Source organism: Scomber japonicus, chromosome 3 (assembly GCF_027409825.1).
Source record: "Scomber japonicus isolate fScoJap1 chromosome 3, fScoJap1.pri, whole genome shotgun sequence".
NCBI classification, from domain to species: Eukaryota; Metazoa; Chordata; class Actinopteri; order Scombriformes; family Scombridae; genus Scomber; species Scomber japonicus.
Window position 1 is genome coordinate 6,117,000 of NC_070580.1, and position 26,373 is coordinate 6,143,372.

At 38.5% G+C, this 26,373-nt stretch overlaps 1 protein-coding gene across 1 annotated transcript; it reads right to left on the minus strand.

The window, feature by feature from the left end:
* Positions 1-2,685: 2,685 nt before the first annotated feature.
* On the minus strand, positions 2,686-26,373 carry hdac11 (histone deacetylase 11). The gene is made up of 11 exons (XM_053316804.1): positions 26,198-26,373; positions 25,265-25,324; positions 25,014-25,162; positions 23,141-23,241; positions 22,088-22,204; positions 15,613-15,655; positions 13,342-13,418; positions 12,524-12,586; positions 6,897-6,993; positions 5,600-5,778; positions 2,686-3,690 (listed from the first exon to the last, which is right to left on the minus strand). Exons 2-11 carry the CDS (start codon positions 25,297-25,299, stop codon positions 3,448-3,450), a joined length of 1,104 nt encoding a protein of 367 aa, XP_053172779.1. The 5' UTR covers positions 25,300-25,324; positions 26,198-26,373; the 3' UTR covers positions 2,686-3,447.

Sequence of the window (26,373 nt, forward strand, 5' to 3'; positions counted from 1 at the left end):
ACTTCACTGCATAGCAGCTGCATTATAAGCTAGAGTTTTCCAAACACTTGCATTGGCAGTGGAAGCAATTCAAGAAATGTAGAAGAGACTTTTGGGGTTGTTCTCACATTTATTCAGTGTCATTATGAATGCATAGTAGTTTTAATATGAACACAAACACACCTTAATATATATATATGTTTACTACAGCTTTGAAGACGTATGTGTTATTTTTGGCACACAGCATTCAATCAACTCAAATGTCTTCAAATTCTGTTTGACACATAAAGAAGCTGATGAGCTACAATCTAGGATGGCATCAGGTGTTAAGGACAGGGCTGCACACAATAAGTGATATATTTCGAGTCCTAATTAAAGGTAGACTCCACTAAACCTTTCAGCCGCATTCAAAAGCAGCATGCCAGATCAAAGGCTTTGGCTAATTAGCGCTGACACCACTAATATGGCCCTCCTCTCACTTTCATTATGAATGTGTCCAAACAGCTTCCTGGATAAGCACCCTGATGCTGCTGTTCATGCTGTTCAAAGATATGCCTTTTAATCCTTTAAATGATCTAAGGCTGTACTCGGCTCCTAACTTTTTACAACTTTGTTTAAGACAAAGCCAGAGCGGTGGAAGATAATGAATGTGAAAATACATTAGAAAATCATTACAGCGGCACCTGCCAGCTGCTGCTTCTCATCCACTCAGCCGCAAAACAGTCCACGGAGGATGAAGCTTTATTATTGTAAAAACTGCCCGTTCGCTACTGTACATCTGCAGCAACATTAACATCTCTTCTAATTTGGTCAACAGTTTCGTCTTGAACTTGAACTACTCCCTGAGCTTTCTTACTACTCCCAACAGTGGATCAGATCTGTTGTTTCTAGACAACCAGACATGGTAACCAAATCTTCTACAACTACTGTTCTCCCCCAAGTTCTTGCTGTACTTTTGGATGCTGTATTAGCATGGCTAAAGCTGTCTTAACTGTCTCCTAAACAGCAAGAATGTTCTTAATGTGATGACTGGAGAGTTTGAAAGATTGTTCCTTGGGCCTTTTGGTAGTTTTCATTGGTCGTGATAATGCAATTACTGAGATATGGAAATGTGGTACAACACATTGAGGTAAAACACACAAACAGTCAGAAGATCAGAAAAGTCATTAAGCTAACCACTTCATTTGGAAGTAAAACTGAAAAAGAGCACATCCCAAATGTTGTTAATAGTCCCTTATTGCACAGAAAAACTATGGCAGTACAATAGGTCAAAGTTGAGCCATTGAAGTCAGTCGAAACTGTCTCAGATGTGTATCTGATCAAATCTGACAACAAAGACCTACACAGAATAGGGAAAATGGCATTTTAGCTTCTGCTAGCTGATTAGCCAAGTTTAATGGCAATACACACATTGCAGTCAGCTACCAACATGGAACACAATAGCATCTCAAGCTAACTAATTCTGCCTCTTTCTTTTATTCCATGACCGACAACTAGCTCACAAGGCTAATGAAAGGCTTGCATACGTGGTTCCCTATGGGCATCTACCTGCAACTCATGACATGGCATCGATACAGACAATTGGCAGATTCAGAGTATAATGTTCATTAAGAGCAGTTTACTGTTCACACATAAGTCAGAGGTCTGCCTATTTAACAATTATTTCTGTACATTGACCTACAATAATCAGTACAGCTGTGTTAGCCATGTTTGTTGCTATTTTCGTGTGACTATTTTTCATGGATGGAGTTTGGTAGTTAGCTATGCAGCAAGATGATGCTCTCATTCTTAATCTTGCCTACAAAGCTCTGCTAAGTCGATTCCTTTCTTGAACTGCTGAGAACAAAGCACCAGACATAGTGTAGTTGAATTAGTGTTCAGAGGCCTGGATCCAGATTAACTTAGTTTACATGCTTTCTGATGACCTGACTGCTCGTGTTTCTTTCCCTACCTGTCTCCCTTTTTAGTGATGGCATCATGTTCCCTGTTTTCAAAGATTAACTTCATGAGTACAACTTTATAACTTATGGGGAAAATGACCAACACTCCCAAAGTTCTAACAGACTGGAGTTAAACATGAACTCCAGTATCAGCCACCAACGTGCTAAAGTTACAGTATGGATATCAGTATGTTATCTATGAGTAAAGGATGGGAGCACAAAACTTCTGTCACTTAAAACTTTTAAAAAACTTTTTAGATACAAATTCAAACTTAAATGTTTTACTTAAAAGTACACACACCTATAAAGACTGCAGTTTTCTACATATGTGTGATGAAAGTCTGTTGGAAACTGTGATATTCTTCCAGCAGCTGCATTATATCATATTGATCTAATATTTTGTCCCTTTCTTTAAACATCTCCTGTGTGTGTACATCATTAGGGGAGTTCTGTGTGTCTGACGGCACACCGATCAGAAGTGAAAACCCATGAAAAGCTGCAGCGTACCGGCTTGCTCATTAATCACACACATTTCAGTTTTTGGACCTTTGATGTCATGTCCAAAACGCACACTGCAACAACAACATCCATTTTCAAGAGCTTTGGGAACGTTGGTGAACTTTACTTTCACCACACAACAGTTAAAAGTGCTGAAAGTATTTTTAGTGCTTGTGATTTGTTCAAAGATAAGAGACAAAACACATTAAAGTCATATTGGGCTTCCTGTAAACATGACCTGCAGAAATCAGAGCAGATATAAAGCACCAACCGCATTAAAGTACAAAAACCAATCAATGGTCGAACTTGATTAATGACACACTGTTAGCTTCATTATGATTATTATATAATCTGGAGGGAAAAACACCAAAATGTAATACAAGAAATGATACATGAAAATTCTAATGAGGGATGAAAATATCTTCTGTATGATGGTTAAACATCACTTAATTCTTTCATGTGCAATTGTCTTGTGTTTCACCTCCATGACCACAAACTGCGATGGAGGATAATTAATACACTTACAGTGCATCTGTAAGAATATCAAACCTCTGTGTCATTTCACGGACTATTAATGTATCATATCTTTCACAAATTACATTATTACATTTCCTGAGATGAAAGAATACCTCTTTAAAATGCTGCCCCGAACATAAATTAAACATAAAACCCATCACTCCCTTACTGATTAAAGTTTAAACAGCTCTTTTTGTGGCATGTGAGAGCTTATGAAATTAGGAGAAAGCTATTGTTTCAGTATCATTTTTCTCTTTGAATGATTATTCCCTTTGAATAACTGCCGACTTGCGCATAAAAAATGTAAAAAATGTACCATATCTCATTTTTTGTTTGTTTTATATGTGCAAACACGCCTGGTGTAACCCTGCTGTCAGAAATTTCATATAAACACATTTCTGCGTGACAGCGATAACCTGACAATGCCATAGCTGCCTGTCACACGCTAACTGCATGATATAAAGTTACTTCAGTGCCCACAACACCTGTCACAACACCTGTGAGTGTTAAACCATCAGATAGCAGTGAATCTGGATCCAGCTGATCCAGAGGTGGCCATCATGCTGGACACCAGCGGTGATGATCCCTCCCCCTCCATCGCCTCCGCTCCTATCAGCCCCTGCTGCTGCAAGTTGAGGATGGAGTCCGCGATGATGCGTGCTGTTTTCTTCTGGTATCCCCCCGATGTCACCATGAGTATGGGGATGCCCCGTCGCCTCGCGGCCCTGAACACAATCTCGTCTCTCCTAATAATGCCCTGGCCGAGAGGGAGGAAAGAGAAAAGCTGTCAGTCTATCCACAGATGCAGAATCCTGTCAAACTGCTGATTAATGTTTGTGTGTCGTTGCTCCCTTCCTTCCCCTGAGGAGGGAGTGGAGGTGTGGAAGTGTCCCATATCTCTTCTCTCCACTGTGGGGCTCTAAATCTCTCGGGGCAGCATGTAAGGGAGGGACCGGAAAGAAACACATTTCCCTGTTTGTCTAGAGACTGAAAGTGTGAACAGTGTGCGTCAGAAATTTCATTTATAACACAAGGACTGATTTTAAACCAATAAGGCGTGTCTGCAACACAACCAGAACTTTAACAATTAGTAAAGCTGTGTTAAGAGGTTTTTCATGCCAAGCATCCCCACTGACACTTTCTGCAGATTCACCTTATTTGCTCCGATTAGTTTCTAGAATTTGGAGGATCACTGGCAGGAAATCTCTGTGCGCATAGGAAGTCATAAATCCGAATTTGGCTCAGTATGCTTTCAAATTTCCTGACAAATGAGCTACATGACGTAATCACGTGACCTGACCCAGCTGGGCCTGCCAATTTCTACATTCTGATATTTTTCCTGTGATAGCAACACAGCAACAGATGAAGATTTTTCACTTCTAGGAACGGTCTTTATTACTCTTAAAGGAGATTTCTTAAGAGTAGACAGGGATAAAGATTGATGTGCAGATGCTTTTACTAAACACCCAACTAATCAGTGCTTTGGAAGAGACAGATTGGTACAGATTACAGCCACTGCCATGGTGCAGTGATTTGGAACTGCTTCTACAGATTTATATCCTGTGTTTACAGCCAAGTAAAATAAAGACAAAGCAGGATATTTACAAGTTGTGTTGAGGCTTTACGGTATTATATTTATCTAACATCATTGTTGAGTTGTTCCCAAACTTCTGTCATGCCCCCCCCTTTGGTAAACGAATAAAAATTATATTCTCTGCATCTGTCTTTTGTAAATAAATTGAATTATTATCATCTGGTAACAATATTGAGAGCAGAGTTGAATTATACTGAAATGACATTATCAAAAACATGAATGCAAGTTTCTTTTTAAGCATTTTTCTCATTAGATTCTTCAAAGGTTACAACTGACTGACAAACAACAAAAGATTCTCCTACTTCATTTTCATTGAATCCAAAAGAAAGATAGACTGGTTGATATTTTAGATTTGAGTGACGTTTTGATCGAAGAGCAGTTTTTCTGTCTCTTTCTTATTCTTACATTTCACATAATTTCGCGCTGATCCGATAAATCTCACTAACGTGAATCTTGATCGCCTCGCCAGCAGCAGAGCATGCTTCATTTGTTTATTGTTCCCAAATGATTCGACTTTAGTTCCACTCCAAGTCCCCCCCCCCCCCCCCCCTCCGGTTATGTGCTCCTCTGCTGGAATGCATTGTATCCACTGTTACGCTTGATAAAGAAGATGGGAGAGATATTGTTATAGAGTTGTGAAGTGGGGGTGGTTATGTCAGCCATCTAGGGTTTCACAAAAGACTGTCTCGTTCATTTCCTTTGGAAAAACTTTGCAGTGACTATCAGCTGGAGCACTTCCAAGGGTTAGATGGATCTGAAACGCATGAGTTTGATTAATCAGTACAAAAGAAGTCTGGTTCATTCATGAAAAGTCAAAAGTACAAACCTGTTTATGTGAACGGTAAGAAAAAAAGTCAAAGATGCCCTCTAATAGAAAAAAATACACTATGAATAATAATTTGTGCAAAAGAAGTTCAATTACCTGCTTTAAAAGCCTTCAAATCACATTAAATAAGTCAAAATGGGAATTTACAGCCCCTTTTGCTTAATAACTCTTCACACTAGAGACAAGATTCACAACCCCATCCTGAATAATTTAGATGTTGAGTGTCTGACAGAGCAGATATTGTACCAGTGGTGAGACCGAGAGTCCTCCGAGTGGATCCCCGTCCAAGATGTCCGTCCCTGCGTTGTAGACGATGATGTCCGGTCGGACCTCGTTCAGCGCTCCCTCGGAGTGGATCCCTACTTTCTGAAGGTACTCTGAGTCTTCAGTGCCCCAGTCCAGCTCCACCTTCTTCTTTATGGCTCCTGGAGACACACACAAATATACACATAGACATAAAGATAAGAATGATGGATCCAAAATGTGCATCATCAATAATCCAGCCTTTATAAACTGTTAACAGCTATGGTTAGATCTACAGGACTTAGTGTACATGCATGCTGGTAATTACTGCACTATTTCTTTCAACAGAGGAAGCGCAAAGGCTGAAAAAAAAAAAAAATTCTGATAACTGAATTCTACAAAGCTCAGACCTCAGACAGGTAATTGTGCTTCTTTAACCGTACAGTTCATATAATGTAATTCTGCAGCAGTGATTTAATTAATAAGTATATATATTTACAATAATTAATGCAAATGATGTAAAAAGGTTAATTAAGAGACCTTTATGTTTCAAAGTTCAAACAGAATGAAGCGACAAAGGCAGGAAAGAACGCCGCAGTAGCATGTACGGCTAGTTTTTCAAGTCTAGTCTTGCTAGTTTGCTCGACCTGAAAGAAAAAACTGCAAAAATTGTGAGTGATTTTGTCTTTGATGGTAAAAAGGAAATAAATGTCTTGAAGGAAAAATAGGAAGCAGAATGAGACTGTGTGGGTTTTATCTTAAACAAGCCAGAATGTACATTTATTTCACTTATTTAAGAGGAAACACAATTATAAAATGTACATTCAATTAATTCACAGAAAACGAAGATAGCTGAAAGGGGAGGATTTCTTAAGGTGGGAACATTTTTGTCCGTACAACATTGTTTGAATCGGGGGTTAAATGGTAACATGTGGCTGCTGTCAGACCAGCTTTAATGTATTGACAGATTCATTTGTGTAAACGCCATGATTATTGTGCTCCAGCATGACAGATTTCCTGCTGAGTGCTAATAGAGTGAGAGGTAGTGCTGAGGGAAATCACAGCATAATTAAAGTGATACTGAGTGACATCTAGGGGCTGAGACTGGAGGAGGCAGGTCTCTCCACTCCAACCAGGGATCAGGGGAGGAAATGGAGAGCTTATTTCATCCACAAAATACTTCACTTTTAAGCACATAAACAAACATATGTAACTATTAAAACCATGCAGTGTAAATATATATATGTTAGATGGCAGATTTAAAGGTTAAAAAAAGCAAGTTGGAGATGCTTTCACTCACTTTTGGCATATCCATCCCCGGGGTAGATGTAGGGATTATACATATCCATGATGAACACTCGTCCGTCATCTAAGAAGTCACGCTCGTGTCCATTTCCCTAAAACAGAGCGGAACAACAAACTTTAAAAATATATATATATATTGATGCTGTCTCTGCCTCTTTAAAAATCATCCAACACTGGCAAACTGAATCATGTAATTGGATTTACACCCCTGATGGTGCTTTATTAATGTGTAGCACAAAGCAAGCAATTATTCACAGCATTCTGACAGTCCACTACATCATTTTACTGTGTCAAGGTCCACGCAGATGTCACTCAGGCCCGTTTGTTTACCTGAGACACACCGCGGTGACTGACGGGGCCAGATGAGGGATAAATAATCTTGTCGTCTGTAGGCGTTAAATGTTAAAAATACTAAAAAAGCCATTGCTACTCCATCTTTTTTCATTCCCATCCTTCCATTTGTCACCCAAACTGCCCGGCTGCTGTCAGGGAGAGATTAGGCTTCACGCCAAGTTTAGTATTACTGGATGAAAAGGAGGATGTATGCGACAAGCAGGACAACTCAGTGTCAGCTGAAACATCATGCCCGAGTGACTGTATAATCCATTGTTGAATGCTGTGTAAATAAAAAGTTAGCTTTTTTACATTTCTGCTTATGTACGGGTTACGTGAGCAAGACACAACATGCTAATTAGTGAGCTTAAGAGGTGTTGCTGGGGACATCTTTAAACTTTGTAAAAGAGCTTTGTTATGAGACTTTATACTAAACTAAGCCTCTTGGCTCTAGCTACAGTACACACTTTGTGTAAAGAATGAGAGATTGGTATTGATCCTATCCAACTTTCAGCAAGAAAGGGCATAAGCATATTTTCCAAAATGCTGAACTACTCTATCAACTATTTTAAAACTGTAGATAATGGGACTAACCTTTTAAAGCTCTGCATGTGGCTCTGGTATGACCTGTTAAAACTTAAAATGTCTTATAAACTTCCCTCATATGGATCTGAGAATATAAAAGAGTAGAAAACAATACATGACTACGCCAACCTTTATCAGGATTGGCTGAATTTTCTACGACCCAAAGAGTATGTTGTCAGAATAATATGAAAGACGTTATAATCACATACTCACACACACAGGAGCTTTGACGTCTTAATATTAGCCGTTAGCAAAAACCTATCTCAAGTCCACCTGTGGCTGATGAAGTACAGTTCACACTGAAAATGTATGACTAACTCTGTCAAGCTGAGTCTGAGGACCAACATTGGAGATGCTTATGCCATCTCAAGATGAATTCCTTTTTCTTTGCTTCATCAGTCCATGAAACAATGTCAGTCTTCATCGTTCAAGTCATCCGATAGTCACTGTTAAACTCATTAACCGAAGTGTTGGTTAAGGGTAAATTTTAACTTAATCTCTAATCCACTGGCCAAGGGGTTAAAATTCATTCAAACTCATCCCTGGTAGAACATAATAACTAATAAATAGGACCTTTGTTGTACAAAAACATTTTAGGACAAAGATGATCTTGGCCAATAGTTCTACTGTCAAATAATCCAAGATTTCAAGTCTTTCTAGATTGTTTTGGATGAGCATGCTGTTTTTTTGGTTTCATGGAATTTAAATGTAGTCTTCCATTTAAACAAATGTAACAATCCACACCAACTCTGATTTCTGACATAAAGCATAAGCTCGACAGACAGCCATTGAAATCACACCAATCCCTCATTGTCTGTATGTCATTACGTCATTTCAAAGTATCCTCTCATCCATCAGCCATCTACTCAACACAACTTCTCTATATGTAAATTAGAACAGCATGAAACATCAATGAAAAAGAAACCCTATCACTCTATATAAAGAGTATAGAACACTGTAAGTTTTGTGCTAAGTTTAACTTTGTACTGTATGGATAAACTATATTGAAGGCACGTATAGGGCTTACAGCAGGTAATGACTAAATCAACGTGTAAGTGAATGCTCTGCTCCACCTCTAAAACACAGCCTGAGACTATAAATCAGCTCATATGCTGCCAGTGACTGCCGGCTTATTAGTCTTATCCTCTCCCCCTACTGTACTATAAAAGATTGCTGTTTCACTGCCATTTGTTAGTGTCGGCCAGAAGCTTCACTGCTGGCTTCAAGCAGGCCTTTCCCTTCAGTTCTTTATAACAGATATCTTCCCTTACTCAGCTTAAACATCTGTATTAAATGTTAGACCCATCTATCACTAGTAACGTAATCAATACTGCAGCGTGACTGTAGCATCGCAATCTAGATTTTTTTTTTCTTTTTCATCTGAAAGGAAAAGAAGGGATGTTTTCTTCTGTAGTAGATGTCCATGACCAGATAACAGGATATTAATGGGGAGGAGAAAGTGACGATAATCAGCTACGGTTTCTTCTAGTCCTAAAGTATACAGTATTTATTAGCCGTGTCAATAATTTAGTGGTAATAACACATTTCTAAAGACATACTGGATGTGTTGAATAATGATACAGATGATGGATGGATTTTCTCGAAATAAATTTTCTAGGGCTGACAAAGGACAAAGACACTGTCAGACTACCAAATAATGATTGACGAGTAAGAATATACGGTTACATCTTAATACAGCGCAGTACAACAGTGCTGTGGTTCTTTGAAAGGTAACCTAATCTTGATTTGTTGTTGACACAGTGTCAACACTTGCAGATCCAATTCTGTGCTATTTTGAGATTGCAGTTTGTGGTTTTGTTCAACTGGATTCTCATATTTTGTAAGTCTTTAACATTTTGTTTCTCCATATACAGACGGGTGACAAACAGTAGATAGAACTGACATTAAGTAAGGTATTAATCCACTTCAAGCCTCCAGAGAAGCTTTACTAGATTCTGGAGGGAAATTCCCTCATTAAGTTTTATTATAGTGGCGATAATCAATGTCAGTGTTTAACCCGGGAGATATCTGGTAACCTTGAGGACTTTAGTATATTATTCACATAATTGAATACATGTCACTCAACCATATGTAAATGAAATTGGCAAAATACTAGAAACACCTTTTTAAGCAAAGCAGCGCGATACATCAACACCACCTCAGAAAGTAGCAATGGCGTTTGCATTGTTGTGGTCATTCAGTGTCAATAGAGAAGGTCAACTATCACTGTTGGTCTTTATTTAGTAAAGGGTTATAAACAGGTATTCTTCTCATAAAATCATTCTCAGGGTACCGTATCACACACAGACAGTCCACACTGGTATAAACAGTACATAAGAGGCAGATAGGACCGTGTTTCCACAGCAGGGCTCCAGTCAAGCTAGTTATAAAATGAACCTAAAATTGATCATTATTGTTTTGTTGTTGACTGGGTGAATGAGCACAGCTTTCGAGCCGTAAACTCAATTTATGTGGAGGACAAGAGCACTTTATGTGTCATGTTTCAGGGTTGTAATTAGGATTTTACTGCATATCCCCAATATTTCCCTCTTCCTAATTATCTGCTGAGAGGGGCACTTCAGGTCCATCTCCATGCCCTCATGCAGATTTGCTCTTTTGTTCTTCTTCAGCCTTCATGAATTATTTACTCGGCATCTGTATTGATCCCAAGCGGGTAGCTGCTGATTTGCAAAGTGAAGCCAATGCAGAGGTGCCTTAAATCTGCATTCTCGCTAACAGCCAGCAAGGGGCGACTCTACAGGCTACAAATGAAGTCTGATTGTATAGAAGTCAATGAGAAAATGACCCTACTTCTCACTTGATTTATTACCTCAGTTATTTTCCAATTTCCTAATAAGTTAATGGTCTCACTCAAGTCTTCTTCAATACAACATGTTGTTCATTTTGTAAGATGTGGTCCCATTTAGAGTAAAATGGATGATAAAGCAGGATCTACTTTAGGGTATTGATTGACAAGTTGTTACCATGGCGACAAAGTTGATTATGTAGCGTAACCATGGTGTAACCCCAGATTCACAGAGTGTAGATGTAGCTGCCATTATTTCACAGTCTGTTTCCAGTTCATGAAAGTTAATTGCAAGATTTTGGTGGCCTAAAAAAGTCTTGTTCAGTGTTTGATTGTGCTAAACAACCCTCTAAGGAGTCAGCTGGTCAGGACATTTTGTTTTAATGGTTTAGCGAAAATTAGCATTAGCATTTTCAAAGTTAACCATAGACTGTAAATGCACTGTGCTACCCAAGCTAGTACCTAACGCTATGGTCAGCTCCACACTCTTGGCCACTTGTGGCTCCAAAAATCCAACATGGCTATGTCAAATCACCCAACTCAAGGTTTCAAAATGGCTGTTAACAAATCAATGGGTGATTGTGTCCATATTTTTTTTACAGTCTACTGCTTGTGTCCACATGTAAAGTATAGCTACGTTGGACCTCAGGAACCTCAGGACATCATCAATCTTAACACAGTTCTCAGGGCTAATTGGTGGAGGACACAAGTCATTATGTTGAAACACAAAGTACGACTAAACTATGATGAGACACAAAAAAGATGAGTTATTGTTATCTACAGCCGAGATGAGTTCAGTCCACTAATGGTGATCTGATGAACAAGATATGTAAAAACAGGAAGAACATACTGTTCAATACAATTATAGAGAGTAAATGTAAAAGATGGAAATGGGCTACCTAGTTTCAGATGACTGCTTTACTGTAACATCATTTCTAACTACAAAAACAACAACATGTATACTTTTTCCCTTTGTGGTCTGAATTCCCAAACTAAACCAAAGTTACAACCCTCAGCTGAGTAAAGCCTTCCTTCAGAGCCGCTTGCAACTGAGAAAGTCAAAGAGAAAGAGCAAAGAGTTTCCCTAATCAATACAGGAAGAAAGAAATATTGATAACTTTATCAAAGTCAGAGAAAGGACAAAAAGACGTGTTAAGATAATCAACTGGAGTGGGGCTAAAAGTGAGGCTAAAACACTTTTTTTATACTTCCAGTTCAGACAGATTTCAGCTCAGATTTCTTTTTATGAAACCTTTCAGAGAAAAAGAACATGGTTGATATAAAGTATACTTGGTTGAGTCTGGCAGTTTTGTGTTATAGATTTGTCTATTACGACTGCGGGGTACTAAATAAATATATCTGCACATTAAATGAATAGTGACAGCTCGGTTATAAGAATAAAGCAGTTCAGTCTTTATATAAAAAATTCAATAATACTATTTTTTACAGCAAGTCTTGAATCTACAGGCCATATCAAATATGTACAATATAGCAATAAAACACTGAAACATCTATATGGAACTGTTATTAACAGTTATTTTTCAGGTGTTTGCCACTAATACACAGAATGATCATGTATTCCAAAGTCATAAAAAGATAAAATGATTTTTCAAAACATACATACCACAGTGTTAACACATACCAATATACAAGTAACTGAAATTAATGCAGATATCCTACAGATAGTCCAATATTACCCAAAGCTGCTCCACAGCTGGTTTGCACTCAGCTTTTTTTTTTATATGCATTCCACTGAATATGACAATATGGGCCAATTTGGCCCGCAGGGAGCTTCATTGATTGGTGTAATGGTAAAAGGAGGGGTTATGTCATCATCAATGTCATCTCCTAAGCAGCATTGCACATTGACACAGTGAGAGGTAATGGTATCGGCTCACCTGATGAGCATCCAGATCGATGATGGTAGCCCTGCTGATGCCTTCCACTCTCTCAAACAGAAACTGGGACATGAATGGGAATAAATGTCTTTTTAACTGAAGATGACACATTCACAGTTTATATTCATGTGCAACTTTTGCTTTTGAGACTAAACCACAGTATATTTGAGCTGAAGTGCAGAAATGTCCACAGTAATCTGGTTCATACTCCTCTCCTCTTATGAGAGAACTATAGATTTCTTCTTCACTTTTACTTATATTGAACAGTGTATAGCTACATGTAAACATTTTACCATGTGTATCATATTCATGTAAAGCTTTAAAGCAAGACTATGTAACTTTTAATTATGAGGGAGACTCCATTGCCTGTGTTGCATGGGCTTAAAACCACATAAGGAAGCCTTGAGATGCTTTTGGCATATGCACCAAGTAAAACATTTACATAGGAATGAATGTGATACCATATTGGAACATGATATCCAGTTCTCAAGAAATGACAAACATGCATCCTGGTGAGCTATAGTATTAATGTTCATATCTTGTTTTACTTTTTGTGATCAAACAAAAGATAGGGGTCAAAATCCATAGTCCTCATTTAGCTGAAGCTAATCACCATAAGCTACTAGCCATACCATAACAAGTAAGAGATGTAACTTCTCATTTGCACAAAGTAATTTTTTTCATTTAGTTACATAATTTTGCTTTAATCAAATAAGACTAACCTCGAATCTGACCATAAGTCTACTGTCTGCATGTGATAATGACCCATGTTCGAGTGAGTGTTTCCAATGAGCTAAAATTGTTTACATCAGTCTTACCTTGATGGCCAGAGTGATGTCAGCGTAGGCACAAAAGCCCCCTCCCTTGTCGCCGGAGCAGTGGTGGAAGCCTCCTCCTGGGATACAGAAAATCCATTGGCTCAATGTCAGGGCCATTACACAAGTCGAGCAGGTCACTGCACATCTGAGGAGTCTATTACTCAAAACGACCATAATTGCCTATTTTAAATGGGCCGTTATCTAGTTTATTGCTGCTTATAAAAATGGCTGCTGTTTCCCTGTGTTATACAACCATGTGTGTATTGACAGCAGAAGAAGACCGTTCAATGGCTGCTAAAATTCCTGAAGAGCAGCAGTGAGCAGAAATGGAGAGAGAGCTTTTTCTTTTTTTAATGTGGATGATAACCATTCATTCAGGTTAAGAGTTATGATGCCCTCTGCCCTGCTATGCTCATGTTCATTAAACTATCGTGTAGAGTAGAATATTAATAAAGGCAAGTAAGGCGACGGCTGAAATATGATCATCATTTACTGCCTGACTCCCAAAAAGTGTCTGTTATAAAGCCTTTATATCCTCATAGTGCTGAGACACGATATGCAGATGTGGGACGCATCTGAACAGCCTTTATATCTTTATTAAAAATTATGTTTATTTATGCAGAACAATCTTTCCCTGATTCATCAACAGAAGGTGTGAAGTCGCTGAATAAGCAGGAGGTACAAAGTAATGGTCTGATGTGGCTTTTTTTTTGGTTCCCTGCTTTGCTTCATAAAGCAGGGACGAAATAAAGAATAACCCTTAGCTGAAGACCTGGTACTCCCAGGCACCAATGGCAGCAAGCTAGAAAGGAAATGTACTCCACCCCACCTGAGCAAGGATGGTATCAAGAATTTGAACATACTTACTATAAACATGATTTCCCAAAGGGTGCACAACTTTCTATCAAAGTACCACTACTATGAAAGTAACAGATATAGTTGTGTATCGGTGATCAGTGACACTACCAAAGCTCTTCTGGAAAGACCCAGAGAGACATTAAGGTGGTGATATTTACATAAGATACATATTCTGTTTGTGAAGCACTAATAGTATGAAGATTTCAGGTCTGTTGTAAACAGATGAAGGTGGTGTTAGCATGATAGCTTTAGATTAAAGCCTCAGGTCTTTGCTTAGTGGCTTTAACCTCCTGTGACCCTGCGTCCTCATATGGTGACATTACATTTTGGGTTTGCTGGACCTTTTACTTCATTCTGCTGAACTTTTACCTGTTGTACTCGTTCGTACACGACTTTTTGTGCCACCTAGTGGTAACAAAAGCACATTACATTGTAAAAATCAGCGTAAAAACCAGATGGCAGCATCTTGGCCGAGTCAATCAACAGCTGATCCTCAGATAAAAGTGGAGCAGGTACAAAACTATGACTGACATTGACTGCTGTCAAAACTGTCCTGAAACTCAAGTGTGAAATTAAGTGTTATACTAAGATCTGATAAGCAGACTTTAAAATCAGTGTAATAGATTTTTCATCAATGCATGTCATTTAAAGCCCCCCTCTACTCAAAAATGTGTTGCTTTGCTTAATGTTTGTGCTTGTATGTGTAAAGTTTGACACTACAAAACTGTTTTCCCATTAATCTACTGAAAGTGGAAAGTTTCTCGGAACTCATTGAAGATCTGTTTTGAAGGAGTGGGCCTATGAACACGATTTGTGACATCACAGCTAGTTTGGAGCCAATAGTGGTCCAATACGTAACTTACACAAGCGTGATGTAGAAACTTGAAACCTCCAGTGCACAAACACTGAGAATGAACTTTTACAGTGAAGCAGGAGACATCTTGTGTCCAACAGTTAAACTTCTGCAATGAAATATATTTAAATATTTATAGAATTTGGAATTTAAAATGAGGGAGAAGGAATAGATGTAATTTTAAAGATTTTTTGAACTTTTTTTGTGGGGAAAACTCATATCAGAGACAAGTTATTATTCAAAGTAGAGTATTTTACATCTTTAAACATGCCTGGAGGGGATCTTTAATAACATTCAACATGAGATTCATATACAAGTAGATTACTAATTAGCAAACACATTTTGTAATAAATGTAATGTTGCCTGGAGGATACTCTTTACTCACTGGTGGTGAATGTGTGTTAACAGTGACTTTAACCCTGGCAGCAATTACATTTCCTTGAAAACGTACTGTATGTCATAAGGGACAGAGCTGATCACTGATAGTTAATTCACTCACATACTGGAGTCAGATATCATGTAACTGAAATGCATGCTGATTGTGCTGGAAACTCACTTACCTACATTTATAGCCCATCCTCTCTCAACAGCCAGTTTTCCTGCCTGTGGAAGATACGTATTTCAGTTGAACATTTAATATCAGCACAGACAGAAGTATGAATGTGACCTCATTCTGAGTGATACGCAATTTCAATTTATGAAAGAAAATGACCTTTTCCAAATGAATCAGAAAATGGAACAACAATCAAGTGACTTTTCACAATCACCATAAAGTGATTCATGTTTATTGAACCGAAAATAAATATATATATACGTATATATATATACATATATAGAGAGAGAATTTCTTTATGAAATTAAAAATATGTCCCAAGGCAGTTCATTCAAATGCTGATTTTCTGTGCAGAGATCTGGATAAAAAACTTCAAATAGTGTTATATGGTTACCAAACCTATTCTATTAGTTTTTTTCATTTATAAATCTGACACCCCCAAACATGAAGGAGCATTCTAAATGTACATACAGAGATGATACATTATATACAGTATCTCCTCCTGGAGGTCTTTGGGTGTTTCTATAGAGTGAGCTACTCGGTTCAAAGGAATTGTAATCAGACATTTTTTCATTTCCTTCTTGCCCTTTAGTGGCGTGACCTTTACCTCCCTGCTAATGCAACACTGGTGGTGTGCAATTAAATGTTTACAGGTTTTCACCTAACAGCTGACGTGTCCATCAATCCACTATGTCCTGTCAAAGGGAATAGAAACAAAGTTGTGCTTTCACTGTGAGTTTCATTCAGTTTGTTCATTTCTTGACGAACAACAGCCAGGTGCAGTGAGTGTGCAGCTTTCCAAAATGCTCGTCACGGTCAGGTTGCCAAGTTTTGTAGCATTGTGTCAGCACTGAGTTTACAATGATATACTCTCCAACTGCATCAGTGCAGAAGTGCTGGACCAACAAGCAAACTGTTGTTCATCGAGAAACAGTTCCAGCAAGTGATTCCCATAAATCACACATGCATTTCTGTTTTTATACACTGGCAGGAGATTAATATCAATCCTCTCACCTCACTTGTGGAAAGCAAATAAGCATGTTTCCCCCCGAATATTGAATTTTTCCTTTAAATGTAAATGAATGAAATGCTGGAGCGTTCATACACCTAAAGAAAAACAGTGGTAGACGGCATTTTCACTTTTCCTTTGGGACTTCTCTTACAGCCACACTATATGTTCAATCTATTCATAAGAGTACTTTTCCTGAGAAGAGAGAGCAGTGTTTGTCTCACATGCTAATCCTGATGTGCACATGAGGAAGGGGTTATTTAAGGCTGGTTGCTCCTCTGTCTCATCCTCTTAAGAAACCATTGAAGGCTTATCTAATACACCTCACAATAGCCAAAACAGTTGAGACGTGTGAGTTGCATTCAAGAAAAATCCCAAAGAAGCTACTCTGTTTTTCTTCTTTGTTACTAAGATGAATACACGCTTGAAATGAAGGATGTCCCGTTGTCCAGGAGACAATATGAGTACCTGGGACTGTATGGAGAGCCCTTTCATTCAAAACACCGTCCAAACTGCACACAGTCTATCCAGTCTGCCGCCAGACAAAGCATGCTACCAAACAGCATAGAATAGTGTGTAGTCCAGAGAGAGAGAGTGTGTGTGTGTGTGTGTGTGTGTGTGTGTGAGTGTGTGACGGTGAGGCTGCAGCTACCATCTGACAGCCAGGCTGAGCAGTTAGAATTCCTGCTGAAAACAAGCAGCGAGACCCGCAGAGACATGATAGCAGCTGCTTGCGAACAGCTTTGTGTGTTTACAGCAGAGAGCGGGAGAGAGGAAAGACATCTCACTCTAGCTACTCCGTGATGCGACCAAACAATCCCCCAACTTTTCTTGTGGAAAACCCTGTTCATTATTTGTCTATTACGCACGTTATTTAGCCATTTCTAGTAAGGCCTTATATGTACTTTCCAATTCATTTAATTTATCCTGAGTAAAAATATCCACTCACAGTAATACTAATTCATTTCCCGATTCAGAGAAGTGCTTCACACCTAAACAGCTGCTCTGTCCTTACATCTAGACAGTATATTCTACACTCAGACACAGAACAGAAGCTGCTTATTCATTCTGTTTGTTTATTCAAGTTGTATTATTATTATTATTATTATTATTATAATGTCCAAATTGCACCAAATTCGACACTGCACATCCTTCTGTCCCCGGCAGCACAACCACCAAGTGTGAAGTAGATTGGATGAACGGTTCTCAAGATATGCAGAAGACATACATACAGAGAGTCCTGGTTCTATAGTAGGGTTGGACGATTATGGCAAAAATCTAAATCATGATTAATTGAACTTTTAACCTTGATTACGATTAATGAACGATTATCTCCACCCTTGATGAACAATGATGTATTTTCACAGTTTGTTTAGTTTAGTATTTTACACTGCTGCCCTCACACATGAGGATCTATAGGGAGTGATAATAAAGATGTTTTAAGGTGTGACGCTGTGGTTAATGTCTAGTTGACTTGATTAGAACTATGTAAAGATCATGGTTTGGGTTCAAATGATCACTGGAGACAAGTTTTCAAATTCCTTAAAGATATACAACCTTTGCTGTCATGGCAACAGTGAACACCACCATTAATTGACATGAGCAAGATTAAGACAATTAGAGTTTCTAAATGTTGGTTTCGATTATTTTTCGATTAATTGCCCAGCCCTACTTTATAGGTATATATTTATCTTACGTGTCATCCAATACGCAGTGTATGAAAGTGTCTAAATAAAAATTGCACTGTTAAAATTGATTTAAATGTGTATAACCTTGTCTTTAGGAAAGATTTGTTAAAATGAAATAAAAAAAGAACTTCAGTTTGTGACAGTGGTTGTTAAGTGGAGACAGTTGTGACTACTCTTTTACAAGAGCAAAAACAGTTAATTTCGAGTCCTGATGCTATTACATGCACAGCGGCCGGCTGCTCTTTTCAAAAAGGCAGGTCAGGATTTCTCTCTTAAATGACAGAGGGAGCTTCTCTGCCATGTATTCCTGGAGCTCAGCGTGTAGGACGCCTGAGGGGAGGAGATATGAGCTGAGGAGATTGTGTGTAAATACCAATATGGCTCTCTGATGGATGGGTAATAACACACATTAGCATGTATGCACACACACTCTGGCCGTGGCTCTAACACTCCACTCAGTCTGGGGAAAACAAGCACTCAGGATAACAGAAAGTACCAGGCACGCTGCCCTCTAATTTCATCTGCACGAATCCATCAGCCATCAGACCAATAATGCATCTGTTTGGATGAAAAGACTTGTGGCATGACGCTGGGCCTGATGTAATTTGTAATTATATCAAGTTTATGCACTGAAAACCATATCATACATACGCTGATCAGCTCATGAACATTCATGTACGCAGCCATACTTAGCCTATATTTCGTATGAGCTTCCTGTTTCTCATTCCTCCTTTTTTGCATAACAGGACTAATAGAAGAGGCGCCTAGTTTCTCCTCATGCTCCACTGAAAACAAAGTAAGCAACTCCAAGAGGACAACATCAATCAACAGTTTCATTTTCAGTGGGAGGGGAGGAGAAGACTCACAAACAAACCCTCAAGAAATGCTCAACCCAGATAATTTAAAACATAACCTGGAAGAGAATTTATGGAAAGTTAGACAACACAATCACTTTCAGTTTGTTTTTGTTTTTTTAGGAGATCAACTCAAGCTATTTCACTTCATCCCAGACAAGAGCAGTTTGGGCATTTCTGCTCCTCTATAGATATTTGACAGTTTTTAATCAACTTACTGTCACATCACACAACACTCTGCTGGAGAGTGAAGCTGTCAGTATGCTGGTTGGTTTAACAGCTTTTAACGTTAATTGAACAACTTCTGTAACTTTTCAAATCTGACACTTTAAAGAACAAAATATTGAAACCTGTTTTTCTTGCTGTAATCATTCCTCCTGTTCATACTGAAGATCTCTTCATAATGCACTTACAATGGAAATGATGGAGGAATAAATCTACAGTCTGTGCAAAACTGTGTTTTAAAGTTGATCTGAAGCTAGTGTGAAGCTTCAGCTGTCCAAATGAGTCAAATCTTCATCTTCTATGTTTCAACGTTACAGTGTTTTTAGTGCCAAAGTTCCTCTTTTTGTTACTATACTTCCACCACAGCTCAACAGGGAAACACAGAGAGGGAATTTGATGCTAAAAAGACTGTAAATGTGTCAGATATCCAGTTGATATGACTGACACACTGCTGAAGATTCATAGAAGCTCTACTTTTATGACTGTGTGGACACACTGTGGATTTTGCCCTCCATCACCTCCACTGAAAGCACATTTGAATAATAATATCCAGTATGAACAGGAAGAATGATTACAGTGAGGAAAACCTCTTTCTCTGTTCATATAGACGCCTGACTGATGATTTAAAACAGACTTGAAACAGTGTGAACCTGTCCTTCAACATTCATATCCACTTCACACCGAGACTGTCCAGCTGTGCAGAAGCAAGAAAGGGACAAGAATCTCTCTACCTTTTTTATTTTTACTCTTGACACAACTATTTCTGTCTTGTGGTATTTTTCAGGAAAGACTAGGTGTAGGGTATACTTAAACTGATTTGAATTTTTTAGGTTGGCCTTTTTAGATGGCTAAAATGCTTTCTGCTGGCAATCTGACCACCATCTATTGTAGGTAATACACTGTGTATGGATAAGTACCTCATACAATCCCATTTCATTGTGAACTAACCCTTTAAGTCCTTGCAGCAGGAGATTGGGGGGCTACATGGCTACATAGTGTGAGACTCCTGGTTAATGTCTGTGTAGGAATGTCAGTACTGTTTATCCAGGTTAATGTTACAGTTCGTCAACCTCTAATATCTAGTGAAACTATCAATATAGTATCACAGAAGACAAATAAATGTCTTATTCATTTATAATGTTGCCTGTCCTCCATGACTCGGTAATATTATAGCCGCTCTGTGTGAGAGGCACAAACTGAAACCACAGTCAGCCAGTGTTCTGCTATTTATACTTGGCGTGGCAGCTGAAAACTAAATAGCCCTCGGTGCCTTGCCTATTAAATCACGATTAGGGAGGGGCCAAATAATTCTACTGATTGAGTTTCAAGGCTGTTGACTAATTCATCACACCTCACATGGCTGATTAATCTTGCATGTCGTCCCACCATCGCAAGATCAATCTGGATGCTTTCCTTCCTTGTGAATGCTGTATTTGAATGAAGATTTCTCCATCAGCACTTACAAAAACACCACACCAATACTGACCCCATTTGTCAAAAACCATGGGCTGATTCTTGCCAAACCAACTGCTTACAATTTCATATAATATCAGACCTATTAGGATAGGAGACTTGAGAAGATCCTGGTCCTGCTAGTCCAGTTTTAGTCACTATGTGGCGTTGTGGAGCACCAACAAAAATCATTTCTATCTCTTCTATGGAGCAGAATTTTCACAGAGGTAATTTCCCTCCAGCAGATGCCGAGCTGCTCCATCACAGGTGTTCTCTTCACTTGTGCCCCCTCAGGCTTTCTTCTATCAGCAAGGACTAAACAATTACACCATAAGCTGTCCATAACATTATTTCCCATAATGCAACAACAATTGCCTAAAATGTACAATGAAATCCTCTTGAACCATCATGCCTAGAAAACCTTGTTGTTAATGCTGCATCATCAAACACAAAGCTTGAAGGGGATGTAAAGTTTCTAAAGGTTATACAACATAATTGTCTTTGTTCATATTTAGCTGAAAATGTCATCCATAGATAAAAGTCACAGATAAATTGCCTGTCTAAGCCTATTTTTTATAGGGGATAAAGTAGTATACAGAGGACAGCAGCCCAGCAAATCTAAATTCTGTGTAGCTCAACACTTCACTACCAGCATAGTGATCCATGTGCTGGACTGATTGTAGATTTGCAGTGGTGCTATACACCTGTACTCCACAGATCCGGTGGGATGACATTAGGCAACAACAGCCTGATTATAATACTAGTCAGACACAGAGAGAAATGTGCCAAATGTCTGCTTATGTACTTTGAATTTATTTCAGCTATAAAGTTATAATCAATACTTTTTTCACACTATAAATGGGAATTTTATGCTTTCTGAAGAGGATTTCAGAGTCTTGTTCTGGATAATGGATGTTTGAGGGGAAGATATATTGAGTTATACTTCATATCTAATATGCAAGCTGTTTTCGTGGAATTACCTTCAAATTCTCTAATTGATGGTAAATTTAATCTAAAAAAATAATGAAAAGGTGCTGCATGTCTGAGCTGTAAAGCACCTGAAGATGTTGATGAATTTGATGGTGGATCACATCACTATTTGACAAAGCTACTTCACTTCAGAACATGATCTCCTTTTTTTTTTTATTTCTCTGGCAAATGAGAGTGGATAGTCAGCGAAAAAATGGGAGCACAACCAATTAAAAACATGATGAAGACACACGCACAGACAGAACCAGGCAGTCAGATTCCTACCATTATTGTTCCCCCCGTCTGTGTCCGCAGAGGTCTCAACACCTTTCGCTGCACCAGGAAATTAGGCAGAAACACCAGAGGAGGGATTTCTGTAATTGTTGCCACCACCAGAGACCACTGAAGTGAAAAAGAACACATTAGATAGACTGTAGTGTTTGACCTTTTTCCTTCTTTATGACCCTATCACTAAAACTAAAAACACAGATGGACTTCAAATGAAAAGCATAGAAAGCTCATTTTTCCTATTTGTGTCCACCAGGGTTTGGATATTAGGGTGTGTGGAAAAGTTACCAAAAGAAAGACATAACATTGCCAGTGCTTGAGCCTTGTGAAAACAGGACAGCACAAATAAATGCAAATGCGATGCAGAGTATTGAGGTATCTCTCTGGAGCCGTCCAACGTTTGGTTCTGCATGCAGTGACGAAGAGAGAGAGAGTAAATACAAAGTCTTTGATGTGATAGAATTACCGTTATCAGCTCTACTTTTCCTACAGCAGACACTCCTTTATGAGAGATTTACAACCACTTGTCAGTATTGTTGTAACACTGACTGTAGGAAACGACCACACACAATTCAAATGCAGCCTTCTACATCAACTCTGAAAGTCAGAAGGAATGTAGATCATAAGCAGCTGCTGGGGCTGATGAATTAAAAGTGATGAAACTGTTTTGATTGGAAGGACTCAGAGAGGTGCCATCTTCTGAACATGCTTGACATGATCGATGTGAGTGAGAACTATCTCCCCTATGAGATGATCCGCCGCATTTTAATGAGAACTCACTGCTCTCTTATGTCACCTGCATTATAATAAGTGATGGAAAACGACAAATGGTTTGGTGTGAATCACATTAATGAAATATTAAATGTGAACATGCAGTAATGTTTCATTTTAATGACAATTAAATCGATTAAAATGCTGGCTGGGTCTATCAGCTCCTCGGTACCTCTCTCTGCACAGAGAAGATAAAGATAGGAGAAGATGAAGAGCTGCGGTGAGCATGCCGTGCTGTCATAATGAGAGAGAGACACACTAAAAGGTTAGCGATGCTACCTTTAATCGGTTGAGGTAGCGTTTGGTGTGAACCACCAGCAGATCCTCTTCAGTGGCTTCACGGGCTTTCACAATGTTCCCATCAGTGATGAACTGCTCCTCTGTAACCAAGGTTCACAGTCACAGTCAAATGGGTCAAACAGGCAGCAGACTGAAAATATCAAGTGTTGTTACAATGAAAAACACGGACTTCAATACTCATTTTCTAAGTCAAACTTTCACAATGGAGCTAAATATATATATGTATATATATATTCATAGAGTATATACTGTAGATAATTGGTTAATTGATGAGTCAATATATGCATATAAGATAAAGATAGTTTATAATTATAAATACTATAATAAATAAAACTAGTTAATACATTGATATATTTTTTATATGATACAGATAACAGTCAATGTATATACGGGTGCATAGGAATTCATGTATGTACACATAATGCAAAATTGATGGAAAAAGGAAGTCAATACATAGAGAAATGTTATTAATTAATGAATAGTACAGTGCACATGTTCCATAGTAACATGGATTTTTTAAAAATTGTTTAATGTGTTAATTTTATATTTGTTTAATTTATCTATCTATTATTGAGCACTGCTTTTATTCTGTTTTGTGTATGATATTCTGTTGCTTAAATGGTGTATATTGTATTATGTGGAGCACCTTGTAACCTTGGTTTGGAAAGGTGCTATGGAGCTAAAGTTTATTACTACTACTACTACTACTACTACTATTGTTATCACTACTACTACTACTACTACTACTACTACTACTACTACTACTACTACTACTACTACTACTATTACTATTGTTATCATTACTACTACTACTACTACTACTACTAGTACTACTACTATTATTATTATTATCATAATAGTGGAGAAGGAGTAGGATTAAGAGTTGATTTATTGATTTCACTATGTATTATGCTTTCAATTTCATTTTTTTTGAGGGGGGGGGGGTTGTTTGTTTGGGGGGTTATTGTTTTGTCACCTTTGGGCTGCGTCCAACCAAAAGTTCAATCCTGCTAGACACTTAAGCCCCTTTCAGACATGGAATATGTAACTTTACTGGCTTGATCTAGAAGTTAAAGTGATGGCTGTTTGTCATTCAGCCTTTTATATTAATGTTCCTTCTGCTTTATTACAATGATCCTGATATTCATTTTGACCATACTGCCGCCCCCCTTACAAACAGTTTATATCTGACAGCTGCACATGTTACTATGAAACATGTGCAGCTGTCAGATAACATGATTAGGATAAGTTTTAGGTTCATACTATAGTCAATTATTACTACATCAAAACTCATATTTGTGGCTCATGTTTTACTTTAAGTCTCTGACTTTGACTATAACACAGAGGGCTCATTAAAATCTATTACAAAACAAGTTTCATATACATATTTGCAATATCATTCACTTCTTCTCCACATATGGCAAGAGTACATCATTTTTTAAAGGATCAGGTTTTTCACTGTCAGCACAGGCTCAGTTCTTTATTTGCACTCTTAACTTTTTTTGTGAATTCATTAAGCTGCATACGGCGCTTTCTGTAGCAAAGACGATCCAGGGTGAGTTGACAACAAATTCGTGTGAAGTCGTGCCAGTTAGCCAACAACTGTTTATCCTCGGCCTTGACAAACCCGCACTGGGTCTCATCTACTGTACCTGAGCAGGCTCCCACGGGGAGTGTCTTCCAATTATCTGTGCTCTATTGCTCTGCCTTTCCCCTTTCCAGCAACTACACCTCACCTCTCCCCTCTCCATCTCCTCTTTGTTCTCTCCCTCTCTCTCTCTCTGATGTCTTCTGAGTGATTCCATACACATGAGCTCAGGAAGATGTCTGTCACACTGTCTCCCACTCTTACCTTTCAAGAAGTGAATGACTTTCCCCCACTTCCCCGCATCAAACGGATGGAGCTTTTCAAGGCCCATGAAGGTGATGTTGTAGTCTGGGTGGTACACGATCGGCAGGCATTTTGGAGGGATGCTGCCGTACAATTCAGTGCGGTGAGAGCTGAAACAAGGTGCTGCTGCATTACATTTACATGAAGTGATTTCCCCAGTGGCCCAATAAGCACTGTCAGGATTGTCATGCTTGTTTGTGTGTGCTGCTTACCTTCTTTTCCCTTCATTATCTTCTTTGTGTGACATGTTTCTCAGGCATTGCTACCTTCATCTGTGAGGGGGGGGGATAGAATAATTATCAACTGACTGTGAAATTTACTCTACTTCTACTGTTTGGAGAAGTACAGTACCTCTCCAAACTACTAATTCAGGCAAATTAAGATTATACTTGTGTTGTTTTCTTTTTTTTAATGTGTTTATTCATCAATTTAGAGTGAAGAAAAATGTAGAATATTCAGGTTTCTGCATGAGAAACAAAGTGGGAAAATGAATTTATACTGTAGGGTGGATTAGGATAATGTGGGACAACTAGAGTCCAGTGCATTTCTCACTTTTTCTATTCAGTTATTTAAAGCTAACAAGTATATGCAAACTGTGTAAGTTATATTGTTTAACATTACACATGTGAACATACAGGCTACTAATTTTCTAACCTTTCTGATGAGAAAGCAAAAAAACAACATATAGGCCATAGGTTTTGGCAGATAAGGCTGCTTTGTATAAATCAAAGTATTTCTAAGCCTAAAAAATAGTACAATATTGTCTTCTGATTTAACAAGGAAACATCTCAGGGATTTCATAATGATATTATGTGTTGATATAATGTATTGGATTCATATGTAAATATGGTGAACAAGTCAGAATTGCAAAGTGTCCCACATTATCCTAATCCACCCTACATGAACTAAGAGCGTCATTTCTCGCGCATGCGCAGTAGCATGTATACATTTTCAAAGACGCAACGACATGAGGAAGCGTTTCAGCGGACACACACAGCCTCTAAAGTGCAACTACGTGCAGCCTTTTAATGATTTAACCCTGCTAATGCTTACCACTATATAGAAAGGCGTTACCACAGTCGCTGTATGTTATATAGCACAGTTCCAGACGACAGACACTTGCAACAGCCGATGCTGTGACTCACCTGCTGCTGTATGTGGAATAACGCAGGTCAACGTACAGCTGCTGGAAATAAACAGTCGCTAGAGACTGTCAGTGCGAGTCCTCCCCGCCTGGCTTTTTGCTGGGCTTGTTCGTTTGTAGCTCGCAGAAAGAAAACGTCTTTTGTGGACAGTGTTTAGCCTAGCAGTCCCTCTCCTG

Excerpts from the sequence above, each read along its gene's own strand:
- hdac11 (XM_053316804.1), bottom strand. The coding sequence starts at position 25,299 with ATGTCACACAAAGAAGATAATGAAGGGAAAAGAAG. Across the intron at positions 22,205-23,140 it reads GCTACCTCAACCGATTAAAG|TGGTCTCTGGTGGTGGCAAC; the intron begins GTAGCATCGCTA and ends TTTTCACTTCAG. Across the intron at positions 12,587-13,341 it reads ACATCACTCTGGCCATCAAG|TTTCTGTTTGAGAGAGTGGA; the intron begins GTAAGACTGATG and ends TTCATGTCCCAG.